Genomic DNA, 25,141 nt, shown 5'->3' with positions numbered 1-25,141 from the left:
TCACGTGGCAAGATTAAGAATATAATAGGATGCCAGTGGTAGAAGCTGTTTCGAAACAGACGCCGTTGAAACATCTCAACACTTCCATTTTGATTGTAACGCCTTTGCGAGATCAAGGCTTAAACATTTGGGAACTTAGACCTGCAAACGTTCTGAGCTGGTGAGAAAAGAAAAACAACGTTTTGTAACTTATAAGATCTGATTATAGCAGATTTTGTGGTTTCACAGAGGAAAGGACTGTATCTGGTAGTCTAAGTGTGATCATCTCAATACATTCTTCTTGCATGTCCAGCTTTTACCAAATCAAGGTTAAAATATCTTAAATCTCAGGCTTTTTGACACAAGGGCGAAGTATCTGAAGCATAAGTAAAACAAATGAGCAGATTTGTGTAGGTTCAAGGCGCTTGGGCGAAATATAAAATATCCAACTACAGCAGCGTTTATCTGACTTTACAAAGGGCTGCTCACAGCAGTCCAACTGTATTGAACTCGCCATATAGGGGATCAGATTAACTCTCCTAACCTCATAGGGTAGATAGTTAGGTAGGATTGCTGACACCAATGAACTAACTTATATCCGTTATACTTTTTGTGAACAGCCATACAATGTTTGGCGCCTGATGGGTTCCAAGTATTTTGTGACGGATTTTTGATAAAGCTGAGCATGCACAGTATGTGAAAGAGAGTTTCCGTATACTCTTCTAGCTTGAAGGTGCGGCAAATATGGTTATAAAGTAGGCTCATGTTGGTTCATGTTCCGCAAGGCATCGCAGTGTTCCGTTATGTTGGCGTAAGTCTGAATATTATTTATGGTGTTATTTAAGGTAGTAGTCTGAACTTTGAAAAAATCCCTTTTATTTTAGCAAAGAAAGGGTTGTAAAATAAAAAGTTAGCTGTGAAAAAAAATTCTCGTTAGTACCGACGAGAACTATAAGTGTGTTGAACAGCCTGTTAAAATTTGAAAACAATCGGTTCAGTAGAAAAAAAGTTAGGACCCGGGCCGACCAGAAAAACAATGTTTTGAGAAAAACGCGTTTAAAGTTCAACAACTCCGAGAGAGAGGACGCCGAGGTGCTCTAGGAAACTCATTATAACTCCCGAAATATTTCGATTTTCTGTCCGAAATTTTCACAGTATATTCTCAAGACATTGTACTTTCAAATTAAGCAAAAAAAAAGTTCGATTATTTGAACCCAAGTTACCAGACTACTACCTTAATAAGCCGTTCGCTTTATTCCTCTCATACTTGAGCCATTTCTGCTTTGTTATCTTGTAGCTTTTTATTTCCATATTTGATCCCTCTTGGCCATTTCTAAAGAGGCTCCTAGCTTTGCCAACTCGTTTGCCTTTTCATTGCCGATAATTTTCCTGTGACCGGAATCCCAAATTATGAACAAGTCGTGTTGACATGCTAGTGAGCTTAAAGCCTTCCTGCATTTGTTCACTTCACTTGAATTAATCTTTGTCGTCGGAAATGCCGCCTGAATATCCATATATAAGGTTGTTTTGTGTATCTTTTCGTAGTTATTCAATAGAACTCTACTGGTCTTTTTTATACATAGCACACCTTGGAAGCTGTTGGCCGCGTTTGGTAGACGGATAGAAAGAGACATATCAAGGTCATTAGATTACAGCCCTGTCCATACTCAGCAGCCCATCGCTATAGTTAGGGTAGTACCCTCCTCATCTACTAAAACTCTGCTCCATTGATGTCTAGAGGGTAACCTAACCCGAAAGCGACTATTGAAATCAAATCTTGGTACTCCCAAGTTTTATAGTCTGTAGTCTGATTTACTTAGGTTTAGCTGGCTCAGGTTGGCGGTTTAACGATGAAATCAAAATAAATGGTAAGCGCTTTCTTCAGCCTTAATCATTTTTGATGAAACGAATAAAGGAGTTCCAGTCCTATTGTGGTTAGTCCATTTTTCCTAGTTTATTTGTTTCCTAATATTTTTAAACAATTTTTTTTATAAAACATATAGTAAAATCTCTCAACGAGGGCAAGACGAAATATCTCCTGTCATCAAACAAACAGTCGTCGCACTCGGGACTTGGTTCTCACATCACTGTTGACAGTCATAACTTTGAAGTCGTAGATAATTTCGCCTATCTTGGAACCAGAGTAAACACCACCAACAATGTCAGCCTAGAAATCCAACGCAGAATAACTCTTGCCAACAGGTGCTACTTCGGACTGAGTAGGCAATTGAGAAGCAAAGTCCTCTCTCAACAAACAAAAACCAAACTCTATGAGTCACTCATAATTCCCGTCCTGCTATATGGTGCAGAGGCTTGGACGATGACAACAACTGATGAGTCGACGTTGCGAGTTTTCGAGAGAAAAGTTCTGCGAAAGATTTATGGTCCTTTGGGCGTTGGCTACGGCGAATATCGCATTCGATGGAACGATGAGCTGTATGAGAAATGCGACGACATTGACATAGTTCAGCGTATTAAAAGACAGCGGCTACGCTGGCTAGGTCATGTTGTCCGTATGGACAAAAACAGTACAGCTCTGAAAGTATTCGACGATGTACCCGCCGGGGGAAGCAGAGGATGAGAAAGACCTCCACTCCGTTGGAAGGACCAGGCTTCACTTGGAATATCCAATGGGCGCCACGTAGCGAAGAGAAGAAACGACTGGCGCGCTGTTGTTAACTCGGCTATAATCGTGTAGGCGGTGTCTTTCGCCAATAAAGAAGAAAAAAAAAATCTCCCAGTCTTTCTGTACGGTTAATAGTCTTGTCCGCTTGAAAGGTTGTGCTTAATAAACATCAAAAAATGTTGGGATCGGCCAATAGTACGGTTAATGGAGATTTCCGTTTAATAGAGCGTCCATTTAATAGAGCCTACCCAGTATGCCCAAACATTTTAAATCTTTAAATTATTTGCAACTTCTCGAATCGAATCTACATTACCATAGATACATTTTCTATTTCCGCTGACAATGTTAACATTTCTGAGTGTTGCTTTAAGATTGTTGCTTGTAGTTACCCGAGAATCTTCTGCCATCTCGTTAAAAAGTTAAAATGTCTGCCAATCGCGGAAGTCATAAAACAAACGCGTCAACTTATTACATTTTCCATTCACTACGCAATTTCTGCCACTGTTGTAATTAAAGTTAAATTTACGAGCAATTGTCATAGGAACACACAGAGCAGCATACAACGAAAGCTGGAGCTCAGCTGAGAGACGAGTTCAGACAATGCCTGAAACCCGCCGGCCAGACGCGTCCACGCATCGTTTGGGGCGCATAAATAAACGAAGCGAGGAGTAAATCAAGTGGGCGACACAATCGTGCCACCGCCACCAGCACCACCAATAATCTCGGAAGCACAACCAAATGGCTTTGCTGCTTGCATACAGCATCAAGTTTAACTAAGCCATCAAAGACGAGAAAATGGTTAAGCATTTCGTATGCGTTCGCACTTAGTAAACATCACAAAAACAATGCATATGTTTGGCTAAGATTGTTGCCACTTCTTCCCGGCAGTCGAAAGTGGTTTTATGTGCGAGTACATGGCAAACATTTTTGGCGTTCTGGCTCGCTTCTCTACAGCTCACATCACCGCAGCGCCTCAGCATTGCTATGCACGGGCCGTTAGTGAGTGTGGCAATGTCGGGAATGACTCATTCGCCACAGCCACTTGGTGGTGGTGATGACCGCCAAAATGACAAGTGGCGTCCGGCAGCAACATTGAATTTGTTGCTGTTGCCAGTTTAATGGCCGCCTCAGCTAATGGTGTTGGTGTCATAACATTCATCTTTTCGCCGTCCTAATATTTCTTAAGCGCCCTGCTTAATTCGGGAAACATCGCATGCGTTGTGGTTGGCGGCCGGGCGCAAGTAGTTGGCAGTTCACACAGCAACTTTATACGCTTTTGTGTCTACTTGCAATAAATGTTTTAATGTTGCCGACAGACGATTCAGCGATAACAATAACGACTTGATGTGACTCCCAATTCGGGCCTTTTATGGGTGCTTGCATTAACAAGTGCTTGCAGTGTGTTGCCATTGTTCGTTGATTTCTACTACTGGCAATTCAAGAAAACCAAATGTTATGTACACATTCCGATTATTGTTTCCATATTATTCTTAAAGTTGTATTAAATGTAATTAAAATTTAGTAACTGTAAAGCATTCAGAAGATAATTTAGCAGTTATTTGCGTTAAATTCCCGTAAACCCTCTTGGTTGCTTAGTAAGTTGACAGGACATTTATTAGCTGAAACGCCGATCTGTTGTGATGCCCCGAACTCCTAAGTGATGATCAAAAAGACTTTCGCATATCGGCAAGGTGCCTTGAACCTGCAAATAAATTTGACGGCTAACATGAATTCGTCTTGTTCGTAGAAGGTATGCTTGCTTCAACTTTAGTCAAGCACAAACTGGACAGTAGTGCGAAAAGTTTCGACCTCACTATCCTCCATGGAGTTTTGACAATCTGTGACCTAACTGCATGAGCATTCGAACTCCTATCACTTGCCGCAAAATGGATCTTGCTAAGAACCTGTTATACAACGTAATCCTTACTTCCACTCTAGACCAGAATAATCTCGCTGCAGCACAGAAACTGGTTGCTAACCAACACTTAGAGAGCTCACACGCGATGCACAGATTCGATGCTAACAGACAAGAGGCCAACAGCGCACCGACTCTTTACCAGTCTAAAGAGATTCGGGTAAGGCTTCTTGCAAGAATATCAGTCTTGAAATTTCCTGCGATACCCGCACCAGTCTCGATAACGAAAAAACTTGAGGATACAGGGTCCGGCACTCGTTGTATCCAACTTCAGACCGTTCGCGCAGCTGTTGCTCTGGAATCAGCTTTTTATAAATTTGCTGAATGACAGTTCGGAGTATTGTTCACAAGTGTACAATAGTGATGGAATTCAAAGGTAATAGTGTGATTGCTTTATATTTAGCTGGAAAATCACATGTGAGCTCAAACACCTTAATGTAAATAAAGTTTTTGTTTATCGCACCATCACTTGTTACAATGATTTTGGTAGCATCGCAAAAGGCCATGGAGGTGGTCATCAAAAGACTGCAACGTCACGTGAGATGGTTCGGAAAGTGAAGAAGCGACTTGAGCGAAATCCACGAGGAAGTGCCAATCAATTGGCTAAAGAACTGAAAATATCCGACTGCAGCATCCGACGCATATTGAAAAATGAGCTCAAGGTCAAGCCTTACAAATTCCAAAAGGCCCATGATCTCACACCGAAGCAGCAACAAGGAAGACTTGAGAGAGCGAAGCAGTTGCTCAAAACGATATGGTTTACTTGACCGACCATTCATACGAGAATCTAAGTCATCGGTTGGCCACCAGGAGGCAGCACCCGCCACAAATAATGGCTTGGGCTGCTGTCACCACAGATGGACGCTCTCCAATTGTTTTCATCGAGCCTGGCGTCAAAGTAAATGCGACATATTATCGGGAAAGTGTTCTGAAGGCTACTTTGAAACGTGGGCAAACAAACATTTCGATCGCAAACTATGGACGTTTCAACACGACTCAACACCGTCTCATAAAGCGCGAGTGAACTAAGAATGGCTGAAAAACAATGTTTCGAACTTCATTACGACCACACAATGGCTCTCGAATTAACCAGCTGCGAATTCAATTGATTATTCTCTCTATCCAGTTTGGAGAGCAAGGTCTGAAGTAAAAAATACAATAGCCTTGAGATGCTGAAGAAAGCCATTGTCCGTGAGTGGGCCAAAATACCGGCAAGTCACATTCGGGCAGCTTGCGATTCGTTTTTTAACCGTCTCAAGGCCATTGTTAAGGCAAAAGGTGGCCACATCGAGAAAAAGTGAATTGGTCCTGAATTTATGATTTCTGGTAAAATAAATAAAAATAATTTTCCAAACCGAATTTATGGCTTTTTTAATTGGTTCGAGTGCCGGACCCTTTATTGCTAGTGAGGTCGGGCACTCCTTGACTAACCTTCAGCGCACTGTCAGCTAACGCGAGACCAGTATTGCCGCTCTGCTATCGGAGTGAATGAAGCTGCACTTCAAAGCAGTGTAACTTCTGTTTATTGCAGCCATTTCTGCTTAAAAACGTTACAGGCATATAATATTTAATAGAGAGCTCTCGACAGAAATGTTTCTGACAGAAAACTTTCGCCTCCACGTTTCCCCTAAGCATCGACCCGACCGTAAAAAACTCACAGCGCCTCTCCTCCAGCGGGTTGACCCAGTCCGCATATTCCTTGTTGGTATGTTCGCAGAAAAAAACACCACCCCACAGCTCTGGACCAGCTTATCGAGGATGCAGCCGAATCTACAGAGGATGTCGGCATGTTCTGCAACTGCTAAGCCTAAAGAGTTTCCTCCTAAAGAAAAAGTCACTTCATAAACGACTTATAGAGTGGACTACAATTGGATTTAAACACAATTTTTCTATGCAACCCTGATATAATGCTATCCAGCCTGTTTTTAAATAAAGAAACAATTTTTTAAAGTGTGGTAAGCAAAACAACGGTGATTTAGACATCTTCGATTTATTGGTATTCTTCTAACGTCGGTGCGCAAATCTCTTAGCAAATTTGCTTTACGTTTTTTCCTCTTCCTCAAATAATGTAAGAAGAAAAGTAGAGATAGAGAAACTCATAGAACTTCCGTGGAATTTTATTGGAGTTTAAATTGTATTTGTTATTTTGTTATGACAGCTGCTTCTAGCAGCATTTTGCTACTAGCGAAATAGTAAAGAAGGGAAAGAGCAATAATGCCATCAATCGAAAGGTGAGTGGGGATGATGTATCGAACGGAGTACCGCTCTCAGGCATAAGCGCCCATCTGTGCTCATCCAGCTGCTGCTTATTGCGCTACAAGAAGGTATCGGATATCATTCTTAGAGAACATCTTGGCTGGCATAAGATATTGCGTCTTAAAGTTGCTTCCTAATCTATATTGTGGCCACCATCCGTATTGAGACACTTGCATGAGAACATTCGTTGAAAACGGGCAGAATTGTGGAAGAACAATTCCTGAATTTTACCCGATGATAATGCATTATCGCATCGAGCTGCGATTGTGACCGAATTTAAAGCCAACAAGTAAGGAAGGGCTAAGTTCGGGTGTCACCGAACATTTTATACCCTCGCATCATAAAGTGATAATCGAGATTTCATTATCCGTCATTTACATATTTTTCAAATACCGTATTTGTGTAAAGTTTTTTTCCGCTATCATCATTGGTTCCTAATGTATATACTATTATACAGAGAAGGCATCAGATGGAATTCAAAATAGCGTTATATTGGAAGAAGGCGTGGTTGTGAACCGATTTCTCCCATATTTCGTACATGCCATCAAGGTGTTAAGAAAATATTATATACCGAATTTCATTGAAATTGGTCTAGCAGTTCCTGAGATATTGTTTTTGGTTCATAAGTGGGCGACGCCACGCCCATTTTCAATTTTTAGAAAAGCCTGGGTGCAGCCTCCTTCTGCCACTTCTTCCGTAAAATTTAGTGTTTCTGACGTTTTTTGTTGGTCGGTTAACGCACTTCTAGTGATTTTCAACATAACCTTTGTATGGGAGGTGGGCGAGGTTATTATCCGATTTCTTCCATTTTTGAACTGTATATGGAAATGCCTGAAGGAAACGACTCTATAGAATTTGGTTGACATAGCTATAGTAGTTTCCGAGATATGTACAAAAAACTTAGTAGGGGGCGGGGCCACGCCCACTTTTCCAAAAAAATTACGTCCAAATATGCTCCTCCCTAATGCGATCCTTTGTGCCAAATTTCACTATAATATCTTTATTTATGGCTTAGTTATGACACTTTATAGGTTATAGGGCGTGGCAGTGGGCCGATCTTGCCCATCTTCGAACTTAACCTTCCTATGGAGCCAAGGAATACGTGTACCGAGTTTCATCATGATATCTCAATTTTTACTCAAGTTACAGCTTGCACGGACGGACGGACAGACGGACGAACGGACAGACAGACATCCGGATTTCAACTCTACTCGTCACCCTGATCACTTTGGTATATATAACCCTATATCTGACTCTCATAGTTTTAGGACTTACAAACAACCGTTATGTGAACAAAACTATAATACTCTCCTTAGCGACTTCGTTGCGAGTGTATAAAAACGCATTGATTACCATGGATTAACCATAGTATTCACCAGATTTGGCTCCCTGTGATTTTTCCTTGTTCTGCAAACTGAAATTGAATCCCGTTTTTGGTCCATCATTCAGATGACACAAAAATCGCTGAAGAATCTGAAGGTCATTCCAAAACGCGATTATGAAAAATCGTTGGCATAAGTCTATTACATCTGCTGGGATTACATACATTGAAGGCGACAAAATATATGTTGATGAATAATTACTTAAATATTTTGCGTTTCCTAGATTGTTAGTTAAGTTTTATTCAAATTATTTTACAACCTCTAAAGCTACAACGTTTCATCCCATAATTACTTTATAACCGAAATTGTATGCTAACTATGGCTTAGTAGGACAGCATGGTCAATTGTGGCATGCCACAACGCTACTAATGCGGCCCACAAAGCTCTGTATTTATATTAGCGTCATGTCTACACCAGTGAGTTCGTTAGTTCACCGCCTCACCTACCATTCGGGCATAATTTATATACACTGCCACCCAAATGCCCTTATCCGGAAGTTAAGGTGAAGCTGTTGGTGTTCCATAATCGCATTTTCCTCATTTAATAATCTGTGAATGTAAACAAATCTTTTGCAAAATAAATTGAAATACTTTGGCGTTGCTGTTGCTTTTCAGAGCCGTGAAGTAAATGTGAGAGAGAGCATACACAAACCGCTAGGCTAAATGTATTTGCTCTTTTATTTTAGACGGCAATTTCCCGTAGACATTCCTAGGTATAAATTGAGTTTCTGATTTCATGAAATAATAAGAAATATAAGTAGTTAGAGTAAGGGCAAAAGGAAATGGAAAAGCAGCAGGGAAATTGGAAACCAACCGACCTACTAGGTTGCTATTATGTGTTTGCTAAATTATTTACAAAGTCGAAGGTTTACGGGAATGCAGCTTTTCTTGAAGGTAATACAATTTGCATGCAACTTAAGGAAACTGTAACGGTATTATGATAAATATTATGTATAAATTCTCACGAAAACCGTATTGTTTAAAGGTAAATGTGTTGAACGCGATCATTTAAGAGCTGGAGACGGGCAGAGCCGAAGTACTGGTTTGATTAGAGCCGCCAGTGACGACTACCTAGATACGCGTCCTTTACTCTGCTTTTATAATAGCCAAGCAGTCGTCAATCCCATTTTCCTGCCTTTAAAATATATTCGTATCTTTTTTGTCCGTTTCTTATAACCAGAAAGGGGTACATTAAGATAGAGAAGAAGTTTCTAAAACACAGCAGGAAATGTCAGAGACTTTATAAAATATACTTATAGCCCAGAGCATCTTAAAATTATGGAGGAAACACTCCCAGCCCGCTGAATGGCAATGAAAGCAGAACACCATGAGATGGTGAACCCGTTTCCCCATTTGATGACAATAGAGCGAACATTCCATTGCCTGATCATGGAAGAGTTCGAATAGCAATTACCCATCTGAAGAACAACAAACCGACCGACCGAGCTTTCAAAATCCATCAGCTTCTTTGTAGAATATGGTCGGACGACAATATACCCGAAGATTGAAATTTATGTGTGCTCTGGCCAATCCACAAAAAGGAGATCCCACAGTCTACGCCAACTACCGTGCGATAAGCCTTCTCAATATCGCATATAAGCTTGTATCGAGCGTACTGCGTACTAGAACCTTATAAGTATGGCTTCAATACTGGCAAATCAACAACTGACCAGATATTCACCATGCGTCAAGTCTTGGAAAAAACTTGTAAACTGAAGTTGAGCAATACCAGAAGATCTGTCAGGATCGGATAGGACTTCTCTGTGCCGTTCGGTGTCAAAGAGGTTTCAGACAAGGCGACCCTCTATGGTGCGACTTCTTCAATCTACTGCTGGAGAAAATAATTTGAGCTGCAGAGTTGACTCAATAAGGCGCAATCTTTTATATCAGCCTCGAAATAAAAAAGCAGAATAACTCTTGCCAACGGGTACTACTTCGGACTGAGTAGGCATTTGAGAAGTGAAGTCTTCGACAAACAAAGACAAGTCACTCATTATTCCCGTCTTGCTATTTGGTCCACGGTCATGGACGATGATATCTGATGAGTCGGTGTTACGAATTTTCGAAAGAAACGGGAAAAAGAGGAAAACCTTAACTCCAGGTGGAGAAGAACCTACACTTGGAATCTGCAATTGGTGCCAAACAGCAAGCAAAAAGGAAAAACGACTGGCGCACTGTTCTAAACTCGGCGAGTTTATCCACTTAAGCATGTTCGCCAGCCTGTTCATCTGTATATATGCGCACTAGTCCATTAAATTTGACAAAATATGCTAATAAAATATGGCATGGATTATTGCTCAAAGCAACAGTACAATTTCCGAAGGAGTTGTTCAGGTCTGCCTGCTATGGCATAAAGCTGTCATACAAACTGGTCGGTCGAAATGAAGAAGTTGTATGGACAACCTTTTCGTTTCACGGAAAATACTCACGAAATTTGGCATGAATTATTCTCCGAGGCAGTGCTATAAACTTCGAACTATTGTTCAGATGGGATCGGCTGCCATACCAAAACTCAAATTCTTGTTATACTCTCGCAACAATGTTGCTAACGAGAGTATTATAGTTTTGTTCACATAACGGTTGTTTGTAAGTCCTACAACTAAAAGAGTCAGATATAGGGTTATATATACCAAAATGATCAGGGTGACGAGTAGAGTCGAAATCCTGATGTCTGTCTGTCCGTCCGTCCGTCTGTCCGTCCGTCCGTGGAAGCTGTAACTTGAGTAAAAATTGAGATATCATGATGAAACTTGGTACACGTATTTCTTGGCTCCATAAGAAGGTTAAGTTCGAAGATGGGCAAAATCGGCCCACTGCCACGCCCACAAAACGGCAAAAACCGAAAACCTATAAAGTATCATAACTGAGCCATAAATAAAGATATTAAAGTGGAATTTGGCACAAAGGATCGCATTAGGGAGGGGAATATGTGGACGTAATTTTTTTGGAAAAGTGGGCGTGGCCCCGCCCCCTACTAAGTTTTTTGTACATATCTCGGAAACTACTATAGCTATGTCAACCAAAGTCTACAGAGTCGTTTTCTTCAGGCATTTCCATATACAGTTCAAAAATGGAAGAAATCGGATAATAACCACGCCCACCTCCCATAAAAAGGTTATGTTCAAAATCACTAAAAGTGCGTTAACCGACTAACAAAAAACGTCAGGAACACTAAATTTTACGGAAGAAGTGGCAGAAGGAAGCTGCACCCAGGCTTTTTTAAAAATTGAAAATGGGCGTGGCGCCGCCCACTTATGGACCAAGAACCATATCTCAGGAACTACTATACCGATTTCAATGAAATTCGGTATATAATATTTTCTTAACACCCTGATGACATGCACGAAATATGGATGAAATCGGTTCGCAACCACGCCTTCTTCCAATATAAAGCTATTTTGAATTCCATCTGATGCCTTCTCTGTATAATACGAGTATAAACATTAGGAACCAATGATGATAGCGGAATAAAACTTTACAAAAATACGGTATTTGAAAAATATGTAAATGACGTATTATGAAATCTCGATTATCACTTTACCATGCGAGAGTATAAAATGTTCGGTGACACCCGAACTTAGCCCTTCCTTACTTGTTTAGAACTGTTTTTGATTTGTGAAGCGTATTACAGCTTCGGTGCAGCGCCGGTTAACGTTTTTCATGTTTTTGTTTTTTTTTTTTTTTTGATTGCATTATGTCTTGTAATTCGCGTGCTTACTATGCCACAATAGCCTGTCAAAATCTTTGACACAAAGTCATCAAGCCGCAGGCAATGCTTGTACCAGAGTTGATAGCGCCGAGTAAGAAGTGCCACGAGTCGGCGAAAAAGTGCAGTGGCGCACATGATTGAGTATTTTACGCGCTGTCAACTTGCAACAGTGTTGCAAATTACGGCATATGAAATTATAATATTTCAATTTTGCCTTTTATTGTGTGTTGTTGCATGTGTAAGTAAGACAAATATGGTAGGACGGGGAGGGGAAACTAATTGCTTGCATATATTTGTCAGCCTCGCGTGCAAATTGAAACATCAAAACAGCAATTACATGCACATTACACATTACATGCTGGTTACATGCCCATACCACCATATATAGATACATATGTATGGTATGTGTGTATGTATGTGTATCAATATAAGTAAAAAAGCAACGTGTGGCACCTCAGCGCGTGTTAATTAATGTTATGGTTAAGTTAATGATGCCGTGTGACCGCTTACGCTTATATTATTATATTTAATTTCTTTGGTTGTTGTCTTGGGTGGGGTTAGTATGTTAGTTATAACGGACACTCTCTGAGTCTCTGTTGGAAAATGTAATTAAATGTAATATGTATTTTAATTATAAATTCACTATCGAATGAAGTTGTTTTTTGGTTTCTAATTACTTTTAATTATTTTAGAAATAATTTTTGTGCCTTAAAGCTTTTGTATCAGAATGATGTTACAAAGAGGCCAGATACTTATAAAACAAGAAAACCCGTTGATTTCAAAGTAATCCCCAGCAGATTTAATACACTTATGCCAAAGATCTTTCCAGACCTCGAAACACTTTCCATAACCACTTTTTTGGATGGCCTTCATCTCCTTCAGCGAATTTTGTTTTATCTCTTCGATCGACTGAAAACGAGCTCCACAGTGCGGCAATTTCAGTTTGGTGAACAAGAACAAATCACACGCGGCAAATCTGGTGAATACGGTGGTTGATGGATAGTATTCTTTGCATTTTTGGCTTTAAATTCGGTCACAATCGTGGCTCGATGCGATGGTGCATTATCATTGTGTAAAATCCGTGAATTGTTCTTCAACAATTCCGCCCGTTTTCGACGGATGTTCTCACGCAAACGCCTCAATGCGGCCAAATAGAACATCTTATTGACCATTTGGCCCAAATTCATTGGAACAAATTCATGATGCATCAAACCACGAATATCGAAAAAGCAATGAGCATTACGCTGATTTTTGAGTGGCTTTGGCGTGTTTTTTTTTTTGGTTTGGGCTCGTTTTTTCACTCCATTCCGTTAATTGTGGACTTGTTTGCATGTGAAACTCATAAACTCATGTCTCTTCGACAGTTATATCGTTTTCCATGAATGCGGCATTGGAATTCGCACCATCAAGCATGACCAAAGAGACCTGTTTACGGTACTCCTTTTGTAAGAAGTTCAGCTTTATCGGGACGTATCGAGCAAGAACGCATTTCATAACCAAAACATTCACCAAAATCATTCGAACGGGCTCTCAAGAAATATCGTGCTCTCTTGCCGCCGTTCTAACACTTGCCTGCCGGTTTTAAGCACCATGTCCTTCACTTTTTTGCCTTTCTCATTAGTTGAAGAGGTCGAAGGTTCAGAACGAAGCATGTCTTAAACGATGGCTTTGTACCACTCGTAGGCTTCTGTTTTTGATAAAACTAAATCACCGTTAGTCCTTTCCAACATTCGCAATGATTTCCCATAGGAAATGTGATGACAAATACAAAATTGAGGCAAATTCTTTGTTCGATAATTTTATCAGTTGTAAAAGCCGCAACTAAAATGAAAAACTAAGTTCTTTCTAGACACAAAGACCTACTGGTCCTTAGTAATAGCAGATGGAGGTTCAGATTTAGTAGAGTTGCCGACATTAATGCTTTTTGCGAAGTTTAATACAGACTTGATAACTGATTTTGATACATCAGCAAATCCCTTGAACTGTGAAGCTCCTAGACCTCCAAGTCGATAAGCTTGGACAGAATCACAGGAGATGTTCCACCCTCTCTATCATACCTACGTCCACGAACTTACACATGTATCGTCGTTAGTTGTGCCCATCAGGCTCCCATGTGATGTCAGTAGGTTGTGATCTGACATTACTAACAACAAACGTCCTGCAACCCTTTCGAGTTTGTGTTGAAATCTTATGTGTTTTCCTTCCGCTCCTTTGCAGAGGATCTTGGCAATCCTGCATGTCCTTAAGGCATTCCAACTCACCCTTATACTTCTGTCAGAGCGTCAGGAAATTTTATGGTGTATCGTTTTTAGTGCCTTCCGCGTTTCCTGTGCGTGTTCGATAGCTTGTTGAATAGCATTTTTTCAATTTCATCAGCTATTTTGTTTCCGGAATTGCTTTGAGGCCTTAACCCAGTTAATATGTAGCCGCTTAATACATTTGCTATCTCCTTGCTTCTAAGGATATGCACTGACGTAGTGCGTTGTGATATTATTGTTTTAATTGCTGCTTGGCTATCGACGTATTTCTTCTTTAAGTTCCTGCGTTGTTAGTTATCTTTTAACAGTACTGCGGTATTCCAGAAGCTTGAAACGTTGTCTAAAATACAGATCCGAGCAATAGACTCCGGCACTCACTCAATTAGCCGTTTTTGAATCATCTGTATAGAACTTGTAAGTTCCGCTGATTCTCGTGTGACATGAAACTTTCTCTCCCAGTGTTTTCCATTGCATTTCCGATTGGTGGTAAGTTGTACAACCTTTCTAGATATGCCGTTGGGATGATTCTTACCATTACGCATAGAACAGCGAGCATCCGTATTGACCGCAATCACAAACTTTGATTGATTGTTTTAAAGCAAGAATTATTATAATATTATGTTAGGTTAAACTGATAGGCAAATAAGTCACACATACTTGTAGATCAGTTTGGTCCTTTGCGATGGAGTTCAAGTCCAATAAGAGTAGTTATCGGATGCCTGCGCTTGGTGCGAATTTATTACACTCTGCAGCCCCACTACTGATATCTCTTTCAGTGTATCATACTGTGAGGACACCGGATGCTTATAGCGTAGTCTTGCCAATGCGGGACAAGTGCTCAAGAGATGCTGCATTGTTTCTCTAGGGCCCAGCTCTAGACATTTCCTGCAGTCTTCTCGATCTGTCAGCCCTATCCTGCGGGCGTGTCGCGCCACCAGAAAGTGACAAATTAGTATTTCCATTATGTTCCTACAGTCTCTTCTATCGAGTGCCAATATAAATTTTGTGTACTTCCGATCTACCGTTTTGCAGATGACTTTTGCAGTTTTGCACCCAGGTAGCTCGTTCCATTCGTCACGTGAGATGGTTCGGAAAGTGAAGAAGCGACGAAATGCCAATCAAATGGCTAAATCTGACCGCAGCATCCGACGCATATTGAAAAATGAGCTCGAGGTCAAGCCTTACAAGAATCTAAGTCATCGGTTGACCACAAGGAGGCAGCACCCGCCACAAATAATGGTTTGGCCCGGTGTCACCGCAGATAGGCGTTCTCCAATTGTTTTCATCGAGCCTGGCGTCAAAGTAATTGCGACATATTATCGGGAAAGTGTTCTGGAGGCTGCTTTGAAGCCGTGGGCAAACAAACATTTCAGTAGCAAACTATGGACGTTTCAACAAGACTCAGCAGATTCTCACAAAGCGCGAGTGAACCCAGAATGGCTGAAAAATAACGTTCCGAACTTACGACCACACAATGGCTCTCGAATTCACCAGATGCGAATCCAGTGGATTATTCTCTCTGGGCCATTTTGAAGAGCAAGGTCCGAAGTGAAAAATACACCAGTCTCGAGACGCTGAAGAAAGCCATTGTCCGTGAGTGGGCCTAAATACCGGCAAGTCACATTCGGGCAGCTTGCGATTCGTGTTTTGACCGTCTCAAGGCCATAGTTAAGGCAAAAGGTGGTCATATCGAGCAAAAGGGAAATGGTCCTGAATTTATGATTACTTTCACAAATTTTTATACTCTCGCAACAATGTTGCTAAGGAGAGTATTATAGTTTTGTTCACATAACGGTTGCTTGTAATTCCTAAAACTAAAAGAGTCAGATATAGGGTTATATATACCAAAGTGATCAGGGTGACGAGTAGAGTCGAAATCCGGATGTCTGTTTGTCCGTCCGTCTGTCTGTCCGTCCGTACAAGCTGTAACTTGAGTAAAAATTGAGATATCATAATGAAACTTAGTACACGTATTTCTTTGCTCCATAAGAAGGTTAAGTTCGAAGATGGGCAAAATCGGCCCTCTGCCACGCCCACAAAATGGCGGAAACCGAAAACCTATAAAGTGTCATAACTAAGCCATAAATAAAGATATTAAAGTGAAATTTGGCACAAAGGATCGCATTAGGGAGGAGCATATTTGGACGTAATTTTGCTGGAAAAGTGGGCGTGGCCCCGCCCCCTACTAAGTTTTTTGTACATATCTCGGAAACTACTATAGCTATGTTAACCAAACTCTACAGAGTCGTTTACTTCAGGCATTTCCATATACAGTTCAAAAATGGAAGAAATCGGATGATAACCACGCCCACTTCCCATACAAAGGTTATGTTGAAAATCACTAAAAGTGCGTTAACGGACTAACAAAAAACGTCAGAAACACTAAATTTTACGGAAGAAATGGCAAAAGGAAGCTGCAAGCAGGCTTTTTTTAAAAATTGAAAATGGGCGTGGCGTCGCCCACTTATGAACCAAAAACCATATCTCGGGAACTATTAGACCGATTTCAATGAAATTCGGTACATAACATTTTCTTAACACCCTGATGACATATACGAAATATGGGTGAAATCGGTTCACAACCACGCCTTCTTCCAATCTACATAACGCTATTTTGAATTCCATCTGATGCGTTCTCTGTATAATATACATATATATTAGGAACCAATGATGATAGCGGAATAAAACTTTACACAAATACGGTATTTGAAAAATATGTAAATGACTGATAATGAAATCTCGATTATCACTTTATCGTGCGAGAGTATAAAATGTTCGGTGACACCCGAACTTAGCCCTTCCTTACTTGTTTACTTTAAAATAAATAAAAATAAATTTCCAAACCGAATTTATGGCTTTTTTAATTGGCAAGTGCCGGACCCTGTAATATCAACCACTCATATTGAAAATAGTATTGGGTTTTGGTTATCAAATGGTTATATATTGGGTATATCTGACAGTGGAAGCTGAAAATCGTTTGTTACATATATATGTTATGATGTAGTGAATTGTAAGCAATAAAAAACTAATTTTCGATTTTTTTGATGAATCATTGTTACGCATTTTAGGTGACGAAATATCATTTCTTATACATAATTGTATATATTTTGTTATAATAAAATATTTTCTTCTCTCTTTGTAGATTTTTGCTTAACATCAACAACTCCGCGCCGTTAACCATCACTTTTTCGCAGCAGGTCGTGCGTAAACTTTACTTCAATCAAACAAGTGAGTAGCACAATTAGGTACATACGGTTAGTTTGCCAGCAAGTTAAGTTACTCATACGCCACGGCGTTCATTTGCACACAAATTTGGTTTCCTTTAATTTTCATGCCTTGCTGCCAAACTACCGTTAATTTCACATTTCACATTACAAATTACACATATTCTCTGCATTTTCCACCATTCGCAACTGCAACTCCGCATTCATGTATTTTCATCACTTTGACGTGCCCATTTGCATTAATCTTTGCCTGGCAATGCTCGTCTCCTCCGGTTTATCATGCATTCAACGCTTCACTTTGACTTCCGTCGGCAGTAAATTTATCGCGTTCACTGAAATCGGATCAGCGCACGGTGGTGCTGCCCTGTGCATTGCGTGGCCACTACGATGTTTTCGTGCAGGCCCGTCAGCGCGGCTCCATCAAAATCGAGGCGCATGCAGCACATCCGCAGTCCGGCTGGCCGCTGCTCAATCGCACGCATCACATACGCATACGCACGCAGAATCTGGTGCGCAATCGTCAGATGATAGTCAAGTGGGACAAGAGGTGAGTGCAACACACTAGCTACCATACTTATTTACATAGGCAACGCTTTAACTGTAAAATATGCATTGATCACTGATTGACTTTCTTCGTTCGGCTGGGCGCGCTCGCATTGCGTTGCAGTAAATTTGATTTCCATGCGGTGCATTACTGTCTGGTGGTGAACACACAGCGCCGCCAATTGAATTTCTGCAATGCCGTCAATGACTACTTCTCGGCTGCGACGGCGCGTGAAACTGTTGCTGCGCCTGCCAACTGCTATCCCGGTTCGTTGGTGGACCAAATATGGTTAAGACCACCGGAGCGTGCTAAGAAAATTGGTGAGTTACCGCACAACGTTGCGGTTGCTTCTAATTGCATTGCGGACATATCTCATAAACCATATACTCGTATATATATTTTTCACTGCCGCCAGATGTACGCAACGTCAACATTATCTGTACGGGCGCTCACACGCAACAGCTGCTGCGCGGTGTGCTACCGAATCTTACCTATTACTTGGATATATTTGGCGTTCACACACGCCGCCAAAATCTCACCTTTCACATTGCCTCGACACAAGTGGATTATAATCGGACGCATCCGGTTGCGCTGAGCGACAATATGCTAACCATGCGGAAAATATCGGGGCTAAATGGTGTGCAGGTCTTCAGTTTTAAGGTAAGTGAGAGTCGCAAGGAAATTGATTTTTAAAGTAAGCGTAGGTTGGTCCTTGGGGCTCAATTACCGCTAGATGCGTCATTTTGTTACACTATCGTGAGACCTTTATATCTTGATATACTGCTTCACTGGTGTGTTCAACCCATTTGGTGCCCTCAATGAGGTTACTTATCTCCATTATGCCTGATAGAAATTCAAGGTTTGGTGTCTGCTGGATTCCAAGAGCTCGATGTATGGTTTGTGATAGAGCTGGGGTTTCACAGAAAAAAAGATCGGAAGTCGTGAGCTGCTTGAGCCATATGCCTTGCGTGAACTTCTACACATGACTCACAGTAGAATACAGTAGAACACCAGTAGAAAAGAAGACGTTTGTATCTACTTTAAGTGAACCTATGTATGCATTTAATAAGATCTCAGTTCTTATCTTGTCATAAGTTGTTCATATCTATTTCGCTATCATGATTTCCATATATTCTGAGCTATTTATTCAAATTGTGTATTGAGTTCCCTCTTGTTTGTTTCTAGTGGTCACGGTAGTATCTATATCTCGGTTTCATTTAGAGAAGCTCCTGAGTTAGCCAACTCGTCTGCTTTTTCGTTCCCAAAAATGTTCCTAAGACCGTGAACCAGTAGAGTTGACCTTCATTTCTTTAAAACGCTTATCTTTGGCGATGACAAGGCGAGTAGTATCGCCCGGCTGTCTTTGTAAATGGTCACCTTCTGTATTCGCCGCTAGTTGTTTAGTAGAGCCTACTGACCTTCCGCTTGGAAGATGCTAACTAAGCTTGGTATACGGAAGGTTAGAGCGACATATAATTTCTCGAAGTATACGCCCGTCCCTACACCACATTTTGGACAGTATACATTGAGGTAGTATCCTCCTCCTCTACTAAACTTCTTTTCATTCACGCCTAGAGAGTATTCCAACCTTGAAGTAACTATTGAAATGCAATTTTTTGAGAATATAGTCTAATTTAATTAGATCAGTTTCGAGCAGGCTCAGATTTTCGCTATGTCCACAACACTTTCTGTTTCAATCACCAATATCCTTGATTTTTATAGTAGCCATATAAGTTTTTCTACTAAGTGTCTAAGTTGGAAAATAAATACTTAGAAACTTAGTTCAGTTTAGTATCCATCTCGTCCCCTAGCTATTTTGCTGGGGGACAACGAAATTGTAGTACCACCGAGTGATGGAATATGAAATCGAGGTACTGCGCTTTTATACGGGTATATCATCGAATCCATATTGCTGGAGTTAACTCCGACAATTCTTTTCATAATCTCATTGATTGTGGAAGGAAACAGCACTGATACCATTAATACTATATAGTAGTATATATAGTACATATATATCGTCTAATCTATCCGTTGAATCGAAGTAGTATAACGAATTTAAGCGAATTTTCAAGCCGCAAAGTAAATCGCCATAGACATGAGTAGTGAGTAATGGCGTGATGCTAAGACCGGACAAAGCCGTGGATGTATGAACACCTTTCAATAAAGCTGCCGGAGCTCCTGGCGAGTCACTTACGAGAGTTGGGATGTAAAAGAGCTGCTGTTGTTGTTGATGTAGCGGCAGCAATCTGCCGAGTTGATAGTCCTTGGTCGAATAAATATTAGGGTCCGTTCCGACCCGACTGTTCAGCTGCTCATACTAGCTGATTCTATGCCAATCCCAATCCAAATATAGAGCAAAACCTTCTTGATCCTGTCAACTTAAGCGTGAACCCCGTTTGTGTCGGCTCACAATGATTCGAACGCGCCCATTTTCGCTTGATGTTGTCCTGAGCGACCTAGTTTTCACGACCAGTAGCCAGCCACTTCATAAATGGATTGATTTTGCTTTGAATGAACAGCGATCTTCAGTTGAAAATTGGAACCATCAAGTTTTGTCGTATGACACGCTTACATCGAGCTTCTTTCTGTGTCGAACCTTATTTAAATTGTTCTGAAGGGACTTTTCTGCAATGTTTAGCTTCGGTGGAATCGAAGCATTTGGATACGGCGAACTCGATAGCGATATTTTCGACCGTTGGCCTTCTAGAGCATGATGCAGGTTTGACTTAAAGATTTCAGGAAATGAATCGACTCAAGCGAAATTTCATGTCATTGGCTATTGAGGTATCAGGAACATAAGCACTATTCACCTTCCCATCCGCATGCCTTCCGTTTTACCCTTTATCGAAGAAACACTGTAATATACAAAGTATATGGCTATTTTCTGGTGTCCACCTTTAACGAGAGCTCAAGCAATACTGAGTCAGGCAATCACAAAACTGTTTGAAAAATTTCTTTAGTACAAAGTCTAATCTTTCTAACGTCATATAGCGTAACCTGATTGTACATATAGAACGCGAGGTAGAGATTCCTAAGTTCATATATTGCCAAAAGCAAGAAAAGCGTCTCTTTTTATTAACCTTGTCTGCCATATTTGAACTGTGGTATCTCAAAATAAATTCCTTTTCTCGTTATGATCAATTTGAATATTTAAAAATAGTTTTTATCAAACACTTTACAAACAAAGTTTGTGATTTATTCAATTCGCAGGTTCCTGGAAGAGAAACCATACTGCCAACAACAGCGCTGCAGCTGCGCTATCTCATTGTGCCGTGCGGCGGTAGCGAAATCGATATAAAAATTTTGCGCAATCGCACGCTTATGGGGAATGCGACCGGTATATATAGGCCCACTTACATACGTTTATCAGAGGTGCACAAGGGTCAGCGTTACATAGCGCGTTTCACGCCCAGCAACGAAGACGAGACGCTGCGCGCACACAAAGTGGGAGTAAGTAGCCACAGATTTGTATTGAACTAATGTCTTAGATATTCTAACGCGCACCAAACAGCTGGCTGTCACGACAACCGGCATCTTTCAGCACCTGCCAGAGCTGCCGGCTGATATAACAGTTTTCGATGTGAGCACACGCTGCTCCTTAGCCACCATTGCATGGTACAGTTCGCCGGACAGTCGAACAATAAGGTGTGTATACCAGCGACTAGACTTGATTAACCTTCCAACTCATGTTCCACGCTTCTAGTACTTTAACTAATACTTAAACGAACCGTATCTGTTTCTTTATTACATTTGCAACATCATCAACAACGAAAACCACATAATTGGAATGCGCATCTCAATCTATGCTGCGGTCTCGACTACGATATGCAACGTGCCACATGCCCCTTCGTGCTGCATGAATTTGAATTGCGGTTTCTGTGGCCTGTTTAAGCCATAATGCTTTGCGAAATACGTGTTTCTGTTGTTGTAACATCCGCATTGCGTTCGCTGTGTGTGGACCTTGGTGTGGGTCGGATCGTATCTGTTCGGCTTTGCGGATGCCTACAACCGTCGCTGCTGTGTTAATTGCACGTGTGTTTGTGGCGTTCAGGTACTGCATAATTGTGTTCAATTTGCCGCAGCGTAATCGGAGCTCCATCGATTACACGAACTACTGCCTCGACTTTGGAAGGCGCGTGGTGCAGCATCCGCTATTTCAATCCATTAAATGCGTCGAACGTTCAAAGAGGTGAGTTTTTTCCACATTTTATGTGTACTTGTAGATAATTTTCGAAAGTAAGCTAACACCACTTGGAACACAATTATAAATAAAAGAATCACTTAAGCCCAAAAGGTGTTTCACTCATTAAGTCATAATTTTTGAAATTAACAGAGAAAAGTTTATGAATGCGCGAATTAGTACCTCAGTTTTTGAAATAACAAGGCATCAAGTTCTTGATTGGAAATCCTTTGTGTTTGACAAGATATATTCACGCAATTCGGCATGAATGTCCATACCAACGCTACAATCTCCAAAAAAAATTGTTCATAACGAACCCCTACAGTATATTCTTCTTCTTCTTTGGCACTACAACCGTGGATAGGCTTGGGCCGAAAAGACGAAACTTCGCCAGTTGCCTTTACCCTTTGCTAGGTCACGTCAGTTGTACATTCTAAGCGCAGGTAAGTCGCTATGCTCTATCACTTAATATTGGCTGCGTGGGTGCCCTTGCTTCTGTTGTCCACCCATGGGTCTCGAGTCGAAGAAGCTTTTCGTTGAAACATCAGCTTTCATACAAACGACATTGCCTAATCAGCGCATTGCTTGGATTTTTATGCGCTTAACTATATCCCTGACACTGTAGAGCTCATACAGTCCGTGATTCCATCTTCTTCGATACCCATCGCTCACGTAAACGGCTCCAAAGATCTTGCAGAGAACAGTTCTTTCAAATGCGCTAAGTGCTTTCTAATCTCGGTTCGGCATCGTTCATGTTTCAGTCTCGTAAAAAAAGGAGAGTAATAAGAGGCTTGTACAACGTACTTTTTGTTCGTCTCAATTGCTTACCGATCTCAAAATAGCACGTGTTTGTGAAATGTTTCCTTCCCTTCATCTCCAGGCTTGTTAGAGGAACGTATGCTGGTCTCGAGATATGCAAAGTCCTTAGCTTTTTTAACCTTATAGCTACCAATATTGACGTAGTTCTTCAGATGCGCGGAATCCTTTCTGTGTTAACCACGTATTTTGCCTTGTCCTCGTTCACCTCAAGATCAACTTTCTTCCCTTCTTTTTTCAGATTCGGGAAAGCGGCTTTGACGGCATTGTACTTCTAGAGTAGACAGCACCACTGCGGTGCAGATTAGCAGACCTGCCTTTTTTCAAGCATCTTATTGAAGAAGACGCACGGTATCGATCAACTTGAAAAGGACCATCCCAATTTTGACAGAGCTATTAATTGTGGCCAAGCGTAGACACCGCTTACGCGGTTATAGTCCAGTTAAAATAGCGCGCCAGTTGCTCCTCGTTTTTCGCTGTTTGGCGCCAATTGGAGATTCCAAGTGTAGCCTGGTCCTTCTCCATCTAGGTTTTCCAACGGAGAGGAGGTCCTCTGCTTCCTCTGCTTCCACCGGTGGGAACTGCGTTGAACACTCTCAGAGCTGGTGTGCTTTCCTTCATTCGGAGGACATGACCTATCCAGCGTAGCCTTTGTCTCTTATTTCGCTGAACTATGTCAATTTCGTCGAATACTTTTCATTGATAATGTGTTTTTACGTGGCGTGTCCCAAACCCAGCGTACAACAGGGAATGTTTTGCCTTCTCACTTTAGCTCGCTTTCAAACGGTTGTTTTTTTGCCACCCAGAGAACACTAGGTCTAAGACCGGAAGCAGTGAGCTGCTTGAGTCATATGTAAAAGAAACGTTACTGGTCATTCCCAAGTAAATGGCGCTCAGAGAGCTTACCTCACTTGCGTGAACTTCTACACATGGCTCCATCTTCCATCATCAACGTCATTCTACAGAACCGAGTTTCGCAAGTCTACTATTATTAAATACTTATGTATATAGCTAAAGACCGAAGACATTTTTCTAATCCGCAACTTAACTAACCATCCATATACATTTCATTACAGTTCGCCACTCGAAACGCACACCATATTCAATCTGACACCAGGTGAAACATACCTCATCTATGTAACGGCGAATCTCAACGAGGGCAGACCGCTGCCATACCAAACGCTGCGGATCACAATGGGTCGTCGTTGCAGCAAAGACCTACTCGATTCGCGAGAGCCCACCACCTACTACTGATTGGCCACCGAGGTTCCTCCGCTCCGTAACGTGAGCGACAATGGCGTGCAATTAACTAAGACACGGTTGCAATATGCATTTGCTAATGTCTACAACTACAACTATTTGTATTCAATTATGTGCAGCTTCTGGCCGGTTGAATTCACTTGTAAGTGAGCTTTAACGTATGCCAAATGAAAATCGCACAATTTCGCTTGTAAAATATATACAAATACACACCCGCCCGCATAAATAGTATATATAGTAAGTGAGTATAGGTTTATTTATAAATATATACCAGACAGCAGGTAATTGCCAGTTCAACAAGCTAAGCGCTAAAAGACGTAAGCCTCCGCCATTGAAATATTGCTAAATATATTATATGTACATGAATGTAGTTATTAATACGCAGAATAGTTAACGGTATGTGTTGCCTACATTTAGGCGTGTGGTATAACTAGTGGGAAAATATATGAATTCTAGTATGATTTTTTTTTGCGCTTATCACCGCAATAGCTCAACCTGCCGCCGAAATATATATAGATCTGCTTCTGTTTATAGATTATTTTTTGAGATAACGGTAACAATTACTACAATACTGCAGAATGTCACCCAAATGCGGTCAGTCTATTATCTACTGTGTGATATTCGAGATATCCAATAAGCAAAAGTATATTTTGCAGAAAATTTTGCATATCCCTTTATTCAAAGTATACCATCAGGCGCCTTCCATAAGATCTGCATTTGAGCTTTTTGAATACAAGGATTAATCCTGTATTTTTTGAGATATCGAGCTGAAATTTTGCACACGCTTTTTTCTCCACAAGTGGCTCCTGATTTGTTAGAATCGTTTTTATCGGACCACTATAGCATATAGCTTCCATACAAACAGAACCAATGGCATACAAGTTTTGTATGGAAAACTTTATCATTTCTTAAAATATCTTCACGAAATTTGGAATGAATTGTTTTCTATGGCTATGATGTGGTTTACGAAGAAATTATGCAGATCGGTTTATT

General features: G+C 40.9%; 1 protein-coding gene across 2 annotated transcripts in view; it reads left to right on the top strand.

Moving 5' to 3' along the window:
- The window catches only part of LOC120771448, a 65,663-nt gene extending 41,423 nt beyond the window's left edge, over positions 1–24,240 (top strand). For both annotated transcript variants that reach the window (XM_040099456.1, XM_040099455.1), the window contains exons 3-10: positions 17,267–17,352; positions 17,664–17,895; positions 18,016–18,212; positions 18,308–18,552; positions 21,103–21,342; positions 21,404–21,537; positions 21,944–22,081; positions 23,965–24,240. In XM_040099456.1, the coding sequence (XP_039955390.1) occupies positions 17,267–17,352; positions 17,664–17,895; positions 18,016–18,212; positions 18,308–18,552; positions 21,103–21,342; positions 21,404–21,537; positions 21,944–22,081; positions 23,965–24,142 (1,450 nt within the window). In that variant the 3' untranslated portion in view covers positions 24,143–24,240. The remainder of the gene's footprint in view (positions 1–17,266; positions 17,353–17,663; positions 17,896–18,015; positions 18,213–18,307; positions 18,553–21,102; positions 21,343–21,403; positions 21,538–21,943; positions 22,082–23,964) is intronic.
- The last annotated feature ends 901 nt before the right edge of the window (positions 24,241–25,141 follow it).

Source organism: Bactrocera tryoni, chromosome 3, assembly GCF_016617805.1.
Source record: "Bactrocera tryoni isolate S06 chromosome 3, CSIRO_BtryS06_freeze2, whole genome shotgun sequence".
Taxonomy (NCBI): domain Eukaryota; kingdom Metazoa; phylum Arthropoda; class Insecta; order Diptera; family Tephritidae; genus Bactrocera; species Bactrocera tryoni.
Note: the sequence above shows the minus strand (reverse complement) of the source record. Positions and strands in the feature narration are given on the sequence as shown.